This window comes from Benincasa hispida, unplaced genomic scaffold (genome assembly GCF_027475165.1).
Source record: "Benincasa hispida cultivar pf3 unplaced genomic scaffold, pf3_genome.v1.1 HicScf39, whole genome shotgun sequence".
Lineage (NCBI taxonomy): Eukaryota > Viridiplantae > Streptophyta > Magnoliopsida > Cucurbitales > Cucurbitaceae > Benincasa > Benincasa hispida.
In genome coordinates, this window is record NW_028326481.1 from 1 (window position 1) to 15,688 (window position 15,688).

Genomic DNA, 15,688 nt, shown 5'->3' on the forward strand with positions numbered 1-15,688 from the left:
ATTAGAGGGTAAACTATCTGCTATAAACCTCCCTAAAACTGCCAAGGTATGAATCGAATTGATCGTCAAATTTTTGTTTGTTTCCTCTGTTTTTTTTTTTTTTTCTTCTGATCATTTTCTCTGTTAACTTTGCAGAATGAGTGGGTGATTTGTAGGGTGTTTCAGAAGAATTCAAGTGGGAAAAAAGTGGATATCTCTGGTATGTCAAAATTGGGTTCTTTTGGGAATGAATTTGGCCATTCGATCCTTCCTCCATTAACAGATTCATCATCATTTAATGGAGAAAGTAAACGCCCTGTTGTTCAATTGGCCAATAACAACGTGCCCTGCTTCTCCATCGCCATGGATTCTCAAAGAAAACTCGAACCAATGGCTTCTTCTTACAATACCTCTCTATTCTCTGTTATTCCTAATCCAATCGATTCGTTTCCTAGAAACTCACATTCGAATTCAATGTATTCACCACCAAATCAGACTTTCTCTGTTCCGCCAAATCTGCAATTACCAAACTCAGTTCTTTTGCAAGAGCAACAATCGCTTCTCAGAGCTTTAATTCAGAACGTCAATGGCGGAAACACACGAGAATCATTCAAAACAGAGAGAGACAAAATCAGTATCTCTCAAGAAACGTGCCTCACCACCGATGTTAACAACGAAATTTCATCTGTTTTTTCAAACCTTGAAATGGGTCGAAGGCCGTTTGACAATTCTCAAGAAGCTCCGGCGGCTTCTATGGCGCCGATCGACCTTGACGGCTTCTGGAATTACTGAAATTAACAAAGGAAAAGACGAAAGGTTGAAGATGAAATATTAGAAGAAAAAAAACATATAATAAATGGGAATTTTGGGATTTGGTTTAGTAGAATGTGGGTGTTTGTCTAGATTATCAAAAAATTATTTTTAAAAAAAAAAGTGTGAAATTTAAGAGTAATATTATTATTGTATGGTGAATGAAGAGAGAAATGGATAAATTTTAGGGGGCAAAAAAGAAAAAAAAAAAAAAAATGGAAGGTGGGGTTGGTTTTGTGTTGAAATTATGATTGGAGGATTATTTGGGAAGAAAAATGAATGAAGACTGAAGAATAGGATTCAGTCGGTGGATAACTAATCTCATCTTTGTTTAATAATATTTTCTGTCCTATGGGATTTGGCGCTTACTTCACACACCCCCACCATTTTCTTTTATATATTTTCTCTCCCTCTAATTATTTATTTATAAATCTCTTCTTTAACAATAATTATTTTGGAGTTAAATTATTTACTTTAGTGAATTTAAGGGATGGGTAGAACCCAAAGTATTAGCGCGTGTATATATACATTATATATAGTACAATATAAAATAAAAATATAGATATAATAAAATTTAAATAAACTTTCGGAGTCTATAAGTACTGAAATCCTATCGCTAATAAAAATTTATTAGAGAATCATCGATAGATTTTGCTATATTCGTAACTATTTAAAAATGTTGCTATACACTTAATTATTATCTCTAAATGCTATATATTGTGATTACTCAATGTTAGAGTTTAGTCGCTGCAATTTGAAGTTAAAACCTATGATTTGATAAAAATTCTAACAAATAGTCCCTTAATTATAAATTTGATCATATAATTTAGAGAAAGTTACAATTTAATTTTTAATAAAATTTCATAAATACCTATGATTGAATAAATTTCTCATACTGTAAAAACTATTTATGAGTGTTCTATTACAATACATGGTGATTAAATTCTAATCATAACTCAATGGAACTAAATTGTAACATTCTTGACAAATCACAGAGAAAAATTCTTAGATGTGACAACTTTGTTTATTTATATGTGTATATATATAATTGGTCCCTATATTTATACTAAATTGTAATATATACATATGCGTGTATAAATAATTGATTTACAATCCTCGTCTTCTCCGTTACAAATACAGATGATTCGTTTTTTGCAATTTTCATTTGGTTACTTTTTTCTTTTTTGTATATTTACTTTAATATTATAGATAAAGAATGAGACGTGTAAATATAGAAATGGTAGGGGGATAAAAATGCAGTCTCCATCTGCGATTATTGGCTTCATTCTTCAATTTGAAAAATTAGGGTTTAGGTTAGAAATTTTCCATTTTTAATTCTTCTCTTGACATCATTCACAAAATTAGAGAATTAGAGTCGGGTTGGAGAATGTCTATGTTTATTTTTAATGTAAAAATTAGACATTGATGAATATTCTAATTTTAGATTACATATGCTTGATAGCATAAAATGGTATTTCTCTTAAATACGGATTAAACCAACTATATTTAAGAGTGTCAAAATATTTTTCTTAAACCAATACATATATATATATATATATATATATATATATATATATAGTGTAAATTATTTTACATTCTTTATTTCAATTTAATCTTTAAATTTCATAATCTTACAATTTTGTTGGTGAGATTTGAGTTTTATCTCATTTTGGTCTCTAGATTTCAAGATTCACACTTTTAATATTGATCTTTCACTAAATATTCATTTTCCAATCTTTGAAGTTAATGTATATTAATCAATTTTAAATAGTTTTTAAATTTAATATAAATAATGATGAAAAATAATTAAACTTAACTGATTATAATCCGTTCAATTGTTTTAAATTAATTAATAAATATTAATACTAAAGATAGAAAGTGAATATACAATGAAAAATCAAGATTAAATGTGTCAATTTTGAAATATAGAAACGGGAAATAAAAGTCAAATCTCAAAGATAAATTATAACATTTCGAAACTTATGAACTAAACTAAAACCAAATTAAAAAATTATAGACAAAAAGTGAAATATTTTGAAATTTAGTGACCAAAATAGAAATAATAACCAAAACTTAGAGACCAACATGTATTTTTCTCTACAAAAAGATTACAACTTTAAATTTTAAATAGTTATAACATGAAATTTTAAATTTAATTTAAATCGTGATAAAAAATAATTAAACTTAATTAGTTACCATTCGTTTAATTATTTTAAATTAATTAATAAATATTAACACTAAAATAGAAATCGAGTATGCAATAAAAATTTGAAATTAAAAGTGTAAATCTTGAAGACTAAAAACCAAAAAGAAACAAAAAATCAAATCTAAATAGTAAAATTATAATATTTTGAAATTAAATAAAAATTAAATTAAAAAAAATTAGAAGGAAAAGTATAAACTTTTGAAACCTATTAACTAAAGAAAAACTAGATCCAAAATTTAGGACTGAACTGCTATTTTTTATTTAAAAATATTACAACTTTCCAATTTTTTTTTTCAAGTACAGTATAGATTTAACCCCTTTTTTATGTGCTATACGTTGCGTTTTGAGTTTAACCTTGAGTATGATTGTGCTAGTTATATAAAATTGTAAGCTTCCGACTATATTTGAAAATATATATTATATTAGTTTGTATGGTATTTAGGTAAATGCCTAAAAAAAACTCTAGAACAAGAGGTAATTTGTTTCCTGTCCCATCTTCTAATAAAATATCTAAAGACAAATTTTCTCCAAGCCACCATGTTGTGTACTTGTGTTATAAATTGATATTCTTGGTCTTGTTTGGAATGATATCACCTAAATTTTAAGTCATTTTTTTAGTATAAATATCAAACAATTTGAACTCTGATTACATTGACTTCAGTTAACTAATTTTTTTTATTTTAATTAAATTTTTTTTAACAAAATCATTGTAAATTGAATGGTACATATTATAATAAATGGCGAGACTCTAATGAAAAAAAAAAAATACCTTTATTCAATGACATCTTTGATTACTCAAATAAATGTTGAATAATTTAGAGAGGTTTCCCAACACATGATTTTTTTTTCTAAGGATAGCTATTTGACTAACAAAATATCATATTTGTTAATACATTAACTTTATTAAGCTAACAATATAGATCAACTGTCATCAAACAAATCAAAATAAGTATAACCCAACTAGTATAATGTGTACTATCAATCTCAAAATTAAATTTTTGATTCCCCCGCCTCACGTATTGTCAAGAAAAAGAACCGGCATCAAATATCGTACGTTGACCAAGAAGTTCAATTGAGGTTAAAATTTTAAATCTTTATATCCTACGATTGCTGTAAAAATAAATATATAAATAAATCAGATGTTGATAATATAAATATTATGTCAGTTGAAATATACTAATTTTGACAACAATAAGGGATTATTCGCAACTTAAATTCAAACTATATAAATTATCTTTGCATTCATTGGGTTAGTAGAGGGATACTTAGAAACCAATAATTTTATTTATTTTCATTAAAATTAAGAAACCAGCTAACTACACAATCCTTCGGATATAATATTTTTCATGCATTTTTTAAATGAGTAATTTAGCACAAGCCTTTTTAACCGAAGGTGGGAAGAAAAAAAGACAGCAAATTCCCGGTAATCTATCTTAGGTTAAAAAAAAGTTTGTATACATATTAATATTTTTATTATTAATTTTGGAAGCTTCTATTGTATGTATAGGAAATTAACTGTAAGATTTGTTAACAAAAGGCTTTTTTAAATTATTATTATTATAATATGATAGAGGATAGAATCATCAACTTTTTGGTCACTAGCACGTCGTATATTAGTTGAGTTATCTTCGCTTTGATAAATAATAATAATAATAAAATCTTGTCTGTAATAAAAATGCACGGTTTTGCTGCCTAATGATTCATGAGCATATATCTAGAGCTCTCATATGGTGAGGTTTGCATTTCTTTTTTCCTATTATGGGTTTATTTGTTATTATTTGTTATTTTTTGCTAGGTTTTTTTAAGGCAATTTTGTTAGGTTTTATGTTCTAGAGCAGGTTGAATCAACAATATGAAGGTTGTTTTTATTTATGAATATGAAGTTGTAACCATACGTCTACCTATATAAAATTTTAGGACAAATATCAATTTATCAATTTAAGAGTTGTATTAATTTAAACCTTAAATTAATAGTTGTATTAATTTAAACCTTAAATTGTGGGTGTAATATTAACTTAAACTCCAAACTAATTATTGTATCAATTTAAACTTTGAACTTTCATGAGTATATCAATTTAAACTCTAAACTTTCATAAGTGTATCCAAATAAAACATAATAGAGTATTTAAATTGATATACTTATAAAACTTCAACGTTTAAATTGATACACTTATGAAAGTTCAAGGTTTAAATTAATACCATCATTAATTTGGAGTTTAAATTGATACATCTATGAAATTTCAGGATGTAAATAGATACAATTATTAGTTTATAGTTTAAATTGATAAAACCTCTAAAATTAGATACGTAAATTGATATTTCCCTTAAGTTACCCAAAGTCATATAGCTTCATGATAAAAATGATAATGATAATAATAAACTATAAGTTTATTTTAAAATATATATATATATATATATATATATATATATAATCCAAATTTTCTTTAAATAAATGAACAAAAAATTCATCAAACAAACTATAAATAGTTAGAATAAATTAGAAGCAACCATATAAAAGTTTTCCAAAATGTTTCTATTATTCCTCTTTTCCCTATTTTAAGTTAAGTGTTTGGGATGTGCATGTTGTATGTGGAAATACCTTTTACCAAATAAAGGAGTTTACAAAGTATTTCTAATTTTCTAATTCTCTCTCCCACTCTCACCTGCATAAAGTGAAAATTTTAAACCTCTTTTTCTTTACTTTTTGTGGAAATTTATTTTTATTTTACTTTATCTTTTTTAAATATTTCAAATCAATCTCATATGCACACATTCATTCAAACTTTTCAAGGTATGCTAGATATTAAATTTCATATATCATTTTCAATAATACTCAATACTATGATAATTTATTACATATTTCTTTTTCAAGGTAAAAGATATTAAATTTGTCACCTTTATGATTAAATATGATAGTCATATATCTCTTAATTTATATTAAAAAAACTAATTAAAATGCACGATTTAGTTTTAAAAAGATAATCAAGAAAATGCTCTTTAAAACGACATTATTATTTTTATTATCTTTTAACAATCTTTAAAACATTATTAATATTTAATATACAAGACATGGAATTAGATTTTTCAATACAATATGAAAATATTCGAATTTTTTATGTTTGAGTTAAAAAATATATATTTCATAAATCTTGAAAAAGTTACATAAATGATGTATAGAGAAATTTGTTTTGTCTCATATATGTGGATTATAGATTAGTTTTAGCTTCAGCTTTCATTCCACTTCTATCTACATATAAAAATGTTCACTAGATGAGATGGAATATATCCTATCTTTTTTCAATAATACTTTTATGTATCATATCAATAATTTTTCTTTTTCCAAAATGTATCAATAATAATTAATTATTCAGCAGACAGCAGATGCTGAAACATTTTTTTTAAAAAAATATATATATATATGTTGAAGTTGTCCTAAACAAGGCTAAAAGCCTATGGATGGACTTAACTCTAAGGAAACGTGGAGGCCACGTGGGAAAATGTACATCCCAAAAGCAAAACATCAAAGCAGCAGGTTCCGAGTCGACCAGTTGAGTTAGTAAATATTATCCATCGAGAAATAATCGAGTTGTGCTCGATCTGCCATCCTATAGCCTCAAGTGCCACAACTACTTTGATATTACAAAAGTTACACTAACCGCAAATATTAGAGGAATGACATTATAAATAGCATCATTCCACGACCTCAAAGGAGAAGAGTAAGTAATCTCCCAAGGATATATCCGACCTTAATTTTGTATGCTTAACTGTAACTATACACTCCCTACACTAATTTAAGAATTAGAGTGTGGTAGGTTTGGGACTACACCAGTGTGAGGAACTCTCACGCAGGTTAACTTGGAAAGAGAGATCAAACCAACAAAAGCGGGTCAGCAAACGATCCCTCAAGAGGCCCATGAAGACGACGAACTGGTCTGTATGCTTCCCGCACCAACAATATATATAAACGAACATCATGTGAGAAAAAATTGATGTTGCACTATTTTACCTCGTCATATTTTTATGAAAAAATTAAAGGTAATTGTTTTAGATGGTAAAACTGCTGGAAATATTTTTAAATATAAAAAAATGTTCACTGTTTATTAGTATCATTATCATTAGACATTGATAGATGTCTATCACTATCTATTACTAATAGATAGCTATCACTAATAGATGGCTATCACTATCTATCACTGATAGATAGTGATATTTGCTACATTTATAAATAAGTTGGCTCGTCTTCAAATATTGGATGGACAAAATGGATTATTTGATTCCACATATGACTTTCAAAAGAAATCATATATGATAGTTCAAAAAATTGAGATTTAAATGATAAAATAATATAAGTCTCACATGATATTTATCCAAATTATACATATGTAATAGATGATGTACTAAATTGATATACTTATGAAATATACTAATGTTTAAATTGATACAAATATTAGTTTAGGATTATTTTGATCAATACAACTCTCAAAATTTAATGGCATATAAATTAATTTTCTCTTTTTTAAATTCTAACATTAAAATGTTTTTACAGTTTAGGTACCTTATACTTTTTCCTTTTTTTGAGAAAAAAAGATACGTAATTTCTTGAATAATTTAGGATTATTTTCAAATAAAAGAAAATAAGTCAACTTATTTAAAAATATAGTAAAATATCGCTATCTATCAATGATAGATTCATTCAGTGATAGAAGTCAATCACGATCTATCACTGATAAATATTGATATTTTGCTATACTTGAAAATATTTAAACTATTTTACCATTTAAAATAATTATCCAATAATTTATTACAATATATCAACTTTTCAAATAGTATTTTTAATCTACCAACTTTATATGCAAATACAAGTGTACGACTTAATTTGTACCGTAATTTAATTTTTTTAGTTATATAATAATAATTCAAATATAGCTTAATATATTTGTTCGTGTAGATATATTTATCCTTGATTTAACTTCTTTTTTTTTTTTTTTTTTAAGAATCTCATTTAATTTTTAAAATGGTTCAATAACAAATTAAGGAGATGACTAGCTTTATATGAAAAGCTCGTGAACTAAAACTAATTAAACATGGGCCCTCTTGAGCTTATGCTCAACTCATATAACACATTCTAACTTTTAAGGCATATATATAATACTTTAATTAGTTTGTTTTCTTGAAAGACTTTAATTAATGAGCTAAAACTATGGTGAGGATGTACATTATTTACTATTTTGAATCTCCAATTAAACTGGAATGCAATTTGATGTACATTATGGTCAGGGTGATACGTCTAATGCAAAGTCTCGGGGATGCTGTGAAAGGGGTTATGGCAATGCCCAGTGCCCCTAAGATGAAAATTATTCCGACAAGGACGAGCTTGGTTGTCCTTGGTTTGGATACGTGATGCTGGTTGGACATATGTGTTGGAGTTATCAGGTATCTAAAGTTATTTGGTCCCCTTTTTTTCTCCGCTAATGATTTGTTGGTTTTGGGTGACAAGACAAATTTGACAAAATTCGTTCGCTTTGCTTGGGTGCGTGAGCGGGACAAAGCATGGCTCGGTTGGGATGCTATTTGAATCAATTTTGGAAGCTGGGAGTAGGAGGGATGAGGTTATAAATTCGATAGTGGGGCATTGCAACTAATTAGAGGGGTTGCAAGCCGAGATGGGTCGAGTTGTGTGGACTCGTCCGACTATGACTGAATGTAAATGAGGGGTTGGTTGGGTGCTATGAGACCATACGGCTGCCCTCTTTGCAGTTGGTGGGAGGGCAATGACAGGTGTTGTTGACGTATTATTTGCTGAAGTTAGTGCCATATTGTTTGGTCTACAAGTTGCCTTTGGTGGTGGAATTGGATAAGTAGACAATGGTATGACTATTTAACGGAGAGGATAATGTGCTATCTCTGGTGAAATCACTTGTGGAAGAGATCTTATCAATGGGACGACAATATCAGGTTTAGTGTTGCCACATTCGATGCTCTCAAAAATGTGCTGGCAGATGGGTTGGTTCATCTGCGGCCAGATGGGTATCAATCTCATTGTTTGTGGGATAATTTTCCATATTGGCTTTGTCATTTACTGGATGTGAATATGGCCTCTAAACTATTGTAATTGTTTGATCGATTGTGCTTCTCAACACACAAAAAACATTATATTTTTAATAAGATATTTTAAAATTCATAAGTTTGCCTCGATAAAAGCACACTCATTATCTAGTTCCTAAAATTATAAAAGGTCTAGTAATGTTTTTAAACTTTAAATTTCAGACGTGTTTATAATGCATTTTCAAGTGTCTAAATAAAAAAAATAATGTTGGATTGATGTCCTAAATCTTGTGGTATTGTGGTTTGTAAATTGTATTTGTACAAACATATTATTTATTTAATAAAATAAGTGGTATTTTATTTTACATTTAGTTTCATTAACCAAAAACCAATAAACTAAGATCAAAGGTTGTTGGATGTAACTTAAACATGCATGTGGAGACATATAGGTGAATCATATTTAAATAGTAACTTGAACGGATGGATAAGGTACCCGTAACACTACGGATATGATCCGCTTTGTAATTATTACAATCGTTGTAAAGTGTTAGAAATAATCTGATCGTGATCATTCATATGGAGACATGTCAGCAGGGGTATCCTATACAAAAAGTTTATATAAGACCGAACCACGAAATGAATAGTCTTTCTTTATAATACTGTTGCTAGAAAGACTTATATTTCACTAGGATGACCATATGTGACCTGACCTTAATCTTGAGTGAGTTGTGAACTTTTTTCTATGAGGGCAGTCCTTTGATCTGCATGGGTGAGAGTGGCCAGGTTCACCGACTCATTATGTCTACCATTTTTTGGATTCGTTTGATTGGGGAGCTAGGAATACAGCTACACAAGAAAGAATTCACTCTTTCCCTTTGTTAAGGTAAGTAGATAAATTGCTTCCTTAAGGGTTGATTCCTAGTTTTGAACAATGTGGTGCCACATCTTTTGGGAAGGATTCAATTATAGTTCGACTACGACTAATTGTTCATTAGAGGGGTTAGTGGACACATAAATATATTTATAGTGCGAAAAGTGCAGTTGTCAGTCTTTAGTGGAGTGACCGACAGTTAATGAAGATTGATTAATTTAATTAAAGAGTTTAATTAATTAATCAAGTACCATTGGAGCTTCAATCTATGGGGAGTTTAATTAATTAATCAAGTACCATTGGAGCTTCAATCTATGGGTCTATAAGGTTTCCTTGTTAGCTCAATAAGAATTAATGAGAATCAAATTAATTTTGGATTAATTTGAATTGTTCAAATTAATAAAGCAAATTAATTGTATATGATACAATTAATATAATGCATGTGATACATTATAATATAAAGTTTTAATGAGATAAATAAATATTTGAATATAATTTAAATATTAATGATATGAATATGATATGTATAAAAACTTTCGATTAAAATTATTGAATATGATTCTATTAATACTATAGGTTATATAAGAGAATAATAAACTATAGGTTGTATTATGTATGATATAATATAAACTATAACTTATATGTTATATGTGATATAACATATGGTTTAATATGTATTAAATTAGTTAATATATTTTATTATTGAACATTCAATTTTGAATTTTGAAAATTATAAAAGGGGAAGGAGTTAACTCCCTCAACCCCCATTCTCTCATATACGTGAAACACAAAGGGGAATTCTAGAGTTCATGTTTTTATGATCTTCTTCATCCATCTTCCTCCACATCTTTCTGTGTGTGTAATTCTTTCAACCATGAAAACTCCTCCCTTCACCAAAATTAACCAACAGAAGTCCACACCTCTCTGTTAATTCTCACCTTGAGAATAACTCGGGCTCACTTGTGGTGGTGTCTCCTTGTTATTGTTTGTGTGTTTGTGTTGCTGTGAACGGGTGAAGAAGAGAAGATCGGTTCGTGATCTTGTCATGGAGATGAATCATGAAGAAGTGTTCTTCAAGGGTGAAGGAACCATTGAAGATCCTTGAGCGAAAATGGGATCGGACCAAAATCCCAAAATTTTACAGAAGAAAAAAAAATTATGCATTAAATTGAAAAATACAACATGCTTAAAGAAATTTAGAAAAGAATAATAGGAACATAAAAACTCAACCTTGAAGATCCAATCTTCTTCGTGTATCCTCTTCTCCAAAATGTTACGAACTTGAAACCCTAATTTATCCCAAATGACTACTACTAAAATGGTTTCCTCTGTACTTTCCGGGATGAAATCCAGGAGTGTGTGGGCTCTGGCTTTTTGGTGAGGAAAAAAGTTAGAGATATCTAGAGTGTGGAGAGATTGGGTGAAATCAATTCATACAAAACATTTCTGTATTCTCCGGGATGAGGAAGAAGATGAAGAATCCCGAAAAATCAACTAAAAACTTTTTCCACTAACACGAAGTAGAGAGAAAAGGAGGGAGTTGTCCTCCCTAAAATTAATTTTAATAAAAACATTAATATATATTTATATGATAACCGTTTTATCATATAATATATATTAAACTATATGTTATATCAAATATAATATATAACCTATAATTTAATATTGTATCCAATACAATATAACCTATAGTTTAATTCTCTCAACAACAATATTTAATATAAATCTCATTTATATTAAATTTAATTATATGAATCCAATTCACATAATTAATAGTTGAATCATATTCAAATATTTATTTCCTCTCAAATATATTTTATATTATAATGTATCAAATACATTATAGTAATTATACCATATATAATTAAATTAAATTAATTATATCATATATAAATAATTCCCTCAATTAATTTGAACAATTCAAATTAATCCAAAATTGATTCTCATAAATCTCCATTTAGCTGCAGAGGGGACCCATGGACCTGTAGCTTAAAGCTCTAACAATACTTGAATAATTAATTAAACTTTTTAATTAATTTACTCAACATCCATTAATTGTTGGGCACTCCACTAAAGGCCAACATCTGCACTCCTCACACTACAGATATATTTCTATGTCCATTGGACAATCACAAGTGCGATGACCCTTTACAAATTGCTCGTAAGTACAACTAGGCCAAAATTACCGTTTTGCCCCTATAGTTAATCTAACTCCTTAAGTACCACTGATCCCTCTAATGAACAATAAATCATAGTCCAACTATGACTAGACTTTTCTCAGGTCAGGAGAGGATGTGGCGGCCCATTGTTCAAGCTCCGGAATCAGCCCCTAAGAGAGCAATTTATCTACTTACCCCTACCTCGGGGAAGAAGTGAATTCCATCTTCTGTAGCTGTGTTCCCAACTCCACAATCAAACGAATCCCTAAAATGGTAAGCTTGTTAAGTCGACGATCTGACCACTCTCACCCATACAAATCAAAGGACCGCCTTTATAAGCAGGAGTTCACAACTCACTCAGGATTCAATGGGACTTAAGGAACAAGATGTAATCTCAAGGGTAAAACAACTTTTGACCCAGCCGTTATTATGAATAACCAGTGAATGGTTGACTTACTTGTTATGGTTGTATCGAGTGGACACAATTATATCTACAGTGAGAGGAGTGCAACTACTAAGCTTTATTTGAGTGACCCGGTAGTTAACGAATGTTGGTTAATATGGGTTAAAAGTTTAGTCGGTTAACCTCAGATCGTTGGAGCCCATGATCTTCATTAGGTCCTCTTACTAGCTCATAAACGGATTAAATCTTAGAATAACGTGATGAGAGAATTTGAAACGTTCAAATTCGAATTGAGGGAATCATTAATTATATGTGATATAATTAAACGTTTAATTAACGAATTAAACGAAATTGAATAATTGAATAATATTTAAATATCAAAATTACATGAATAGGGATTTGTATTTGTGGAATTGGTGGTGTAAATAATTTAGTATTGGATATTAAATTATTGTAATAAATTAAATTGTTTAATTAATTATTTAAATTAATTTATTTAAAATTAATTATTTGAATTAATTTTATTTGAAATTAGAATTTTGAATTTTTAGAAAATTCAAATATTTAATTCAATTTTAGTTTTAATTTAAATTTTCTAAAAATTTAATTAAAGAAAATTGGATTTAAATTTTAAAAAAAAAATTGGAAAAATCTAATTTAGTGGGTTTATCCAACTTTTATCACAATTCCCATCAAATTCCACCTTAATTTCCACTCACTTGATGTGGATTTGGTGTTAATTTGCTATGCAATCTGATTATATGAAAGAGGTGGACAAAAACTCAATTTTGGTGCTAAGTATGAAGGACTTGCAATTGATTTTTGCATTGAAAGTGAATTGAAGAAGTGTTCTTCAATTGCTACAGAAAACCAATCCTTCTTCTCAATATATCCTTCAATTCCAAATCATTTTGGATCCCACAATCCAATCTAAGGTCTAAAAGAATAATAAGGAAGATCAAATGGTGATCTACATCCTTTTGGAGTGAAGATTAAAGCTGAATTCGTGAATTGAAGAAGATCTTCAAAGGTATATCATAAACCCTCTTTTCTATTATATGAACATGTTTTCTTAGTTGCTAAAATTGATGAATTAGAATGCTTGGTGATTCTGTTTGCTTTCGCTAATTGCATGCTAATACCAAAACTAAGCACATTGAAAATGACTATCACTTTGTTAGTGATCATCTCCAAAGCAATATTGTTCACTTATGTTCTATCTCTACTACAGAATAACTTGCTAACTTCTTCATCAAAGCATTATCATATGGTCGCTTCATCCAATTGTTCACAAACAACTCAAGTTGGGTTCCACTTTATCACTTGAGTTTGAAGGGGGATGTTGCCATATATATGGTTTCCATGTATTTAGAACTATAACTTGGAATTTGCATAATTTAGAATTCTTATATCTAAACTAGTTTCCTTGTATTTCTCTAAAATCCTTATATATATGGTTGTATTTTTCATTTGGAATTGTATTTGATTCATTCAATAAAGAATACATGTTATCATTATCTTTGACCTATTCGTTTACGCCCTTATGAGAGACACCACTATAAGTTCATAGACTAATTAAACACTTTAAAGTTCACAAACTTTTTAGATACAAATTGATAAAATTTGATATTTAAAAATGTTGATATGGACAGAAATTTCAAGATCTCAATTTTACATAAATATCTATAAAAATTATACATTAATAAATATTTTTAAAAAGATTATAAAAAAATTAAAAAGAAATATTTAAATCAATAAATATACATTTTATATTTTCTAATAAGTAAATTTTTTATTATTTATATTATAGAAAAATGTTTCATGGATAGAAAAAATGTCAAACTATTTACAAAAATAGTTAAAAAAAAAAACGCTGATAGAAGTTAATAATAGACTTCTATTAGTTTTTATCACTGATAGACATTGATAAACTTCTATCATCCTCTATCAACTGCTATAAAAAAAGATTAAATTTTGTTATTTTGTATAAATAATTTTCTTTCATTTTCCTATTTTTGAAAATCACCCTATATTATATTTATAATACAAACATATTCTTGATTATTTTATTATATATATGTTTCATGGATGTTTTTACTAGATAATAAAAATATAATTCATGAAATTTTATTATTACAATTTAAAATACGACTAATTTTAGAAAGTGCATGGCATTTTGACAATTTACAAAGGCGCAGCCATGTCCTAATCCATTCATCAACTCAGACGCGGATGCACAAGAAAGCAAAAGGAACCAACAACGAACGGCGGACCGTCATTGGGGGGTTTGAAAGTGGGGTCCACTATTACCTGATATCTGACGGAGTTTGGCCATTTACGATTACGCCCCTCTCTAACGGCCGACACGCAATCAGGGGGCCCACTTTCATTTTTACCCGCCAATCTCCCATTGGACGGGGAAGGTTCACGTCGTTGCTGCTGATGCCGTCACCGCCAAAGCCGTCAAAATACGTCGTTTTTCTGCCCGTCGGCTCTAACTAGCCACGTCACCGCATTTTTGTGTGGGTGCCACATTCCAGCTGTCTTTTTCGGGGAAAAAAAGTCTCCCCTTCCACATTCATACTGTTTAGTAATATTTCTTTTTTCTCAATTACGTGGTGGGTTTTGCAATCATTGCTACATTTCTCATGAAGTTTATTATTAAAAAATTTGAGCAAATATAAATTTATATATCTAAATTTTGAGGTTTGTATCAATTTAAATATTAAATTTTTGGAGTAGTATCAATTTAAATCTAAACTAATAATTATATCAATTTAAACCTTTAACTTTTATAATTTCATAAATATATCAATTCAAACTCTAAACTTTCATAAATGTATTCAAATAAAATATAATAGAGGGTTTAAATGGATACTTTTATGAAAATTCAATGTTTAAATTGACACATTTATGAAATTTCAGAGTTTATATTGATAAAATTGTTAGTTTGAGTTTAAAATTGATACATTTATAAAAAAAATCAGGGTTTAAATTGACAAAATTATTAATTTATGGTTTAAATTGATAGAACCATCAAAGTTTAAGGGTGTGAATTGATATTTGCCTAAAATCTTTAATTACATTCTAATTTTGTAGAATGATTAAAATATTCATTGATACATCGATATCAAAGTGTAGAAAATAACATCAAATCTCGTAAATAGACATAAGACATATTTAAGAAATCACCAATTACTCACTAATGTAAGTAA

The 15,688-nt window shown here is 28.4% G+C and overlaps 1 protein-coding gene across 1 annotated transcript; it reads left to right on the forward strand.

Annotated features, from left to right (window-relative positions):
• The first annotated feature begins 6 nt into the window (after positions 1-6).
• Positions 7-1,157, forward strand: LOC150030260 (NAC domain-containing protein 100-like). Its single transcript, XM_090309895.1, has 2 exons — positions 7-46; positions 136-1,157. Exon 2 carries the CDS (start codon positions 202-204, stop codon positions 769-771), a length of 570 nt encoding a protein of 189 aa, XP_090166021.1. The 5' UTR covers positions 7-46; positions 136-201; the 3' UTR covers positions 772-1,157.
• The last annotated feature ends 14,531 nt before the right edge of the window (positions 1,158-15,688 follow it).

What these genes read in the sequence shown, in the direction of transcription:
- LOC150030260 (XM_090309895.1), top strand. Translation starts at nt 202, where the DNA reads ATGTCAAAATTGGGTTCTTTTGGGAATGAATTTGGCCATTCGATCCTT.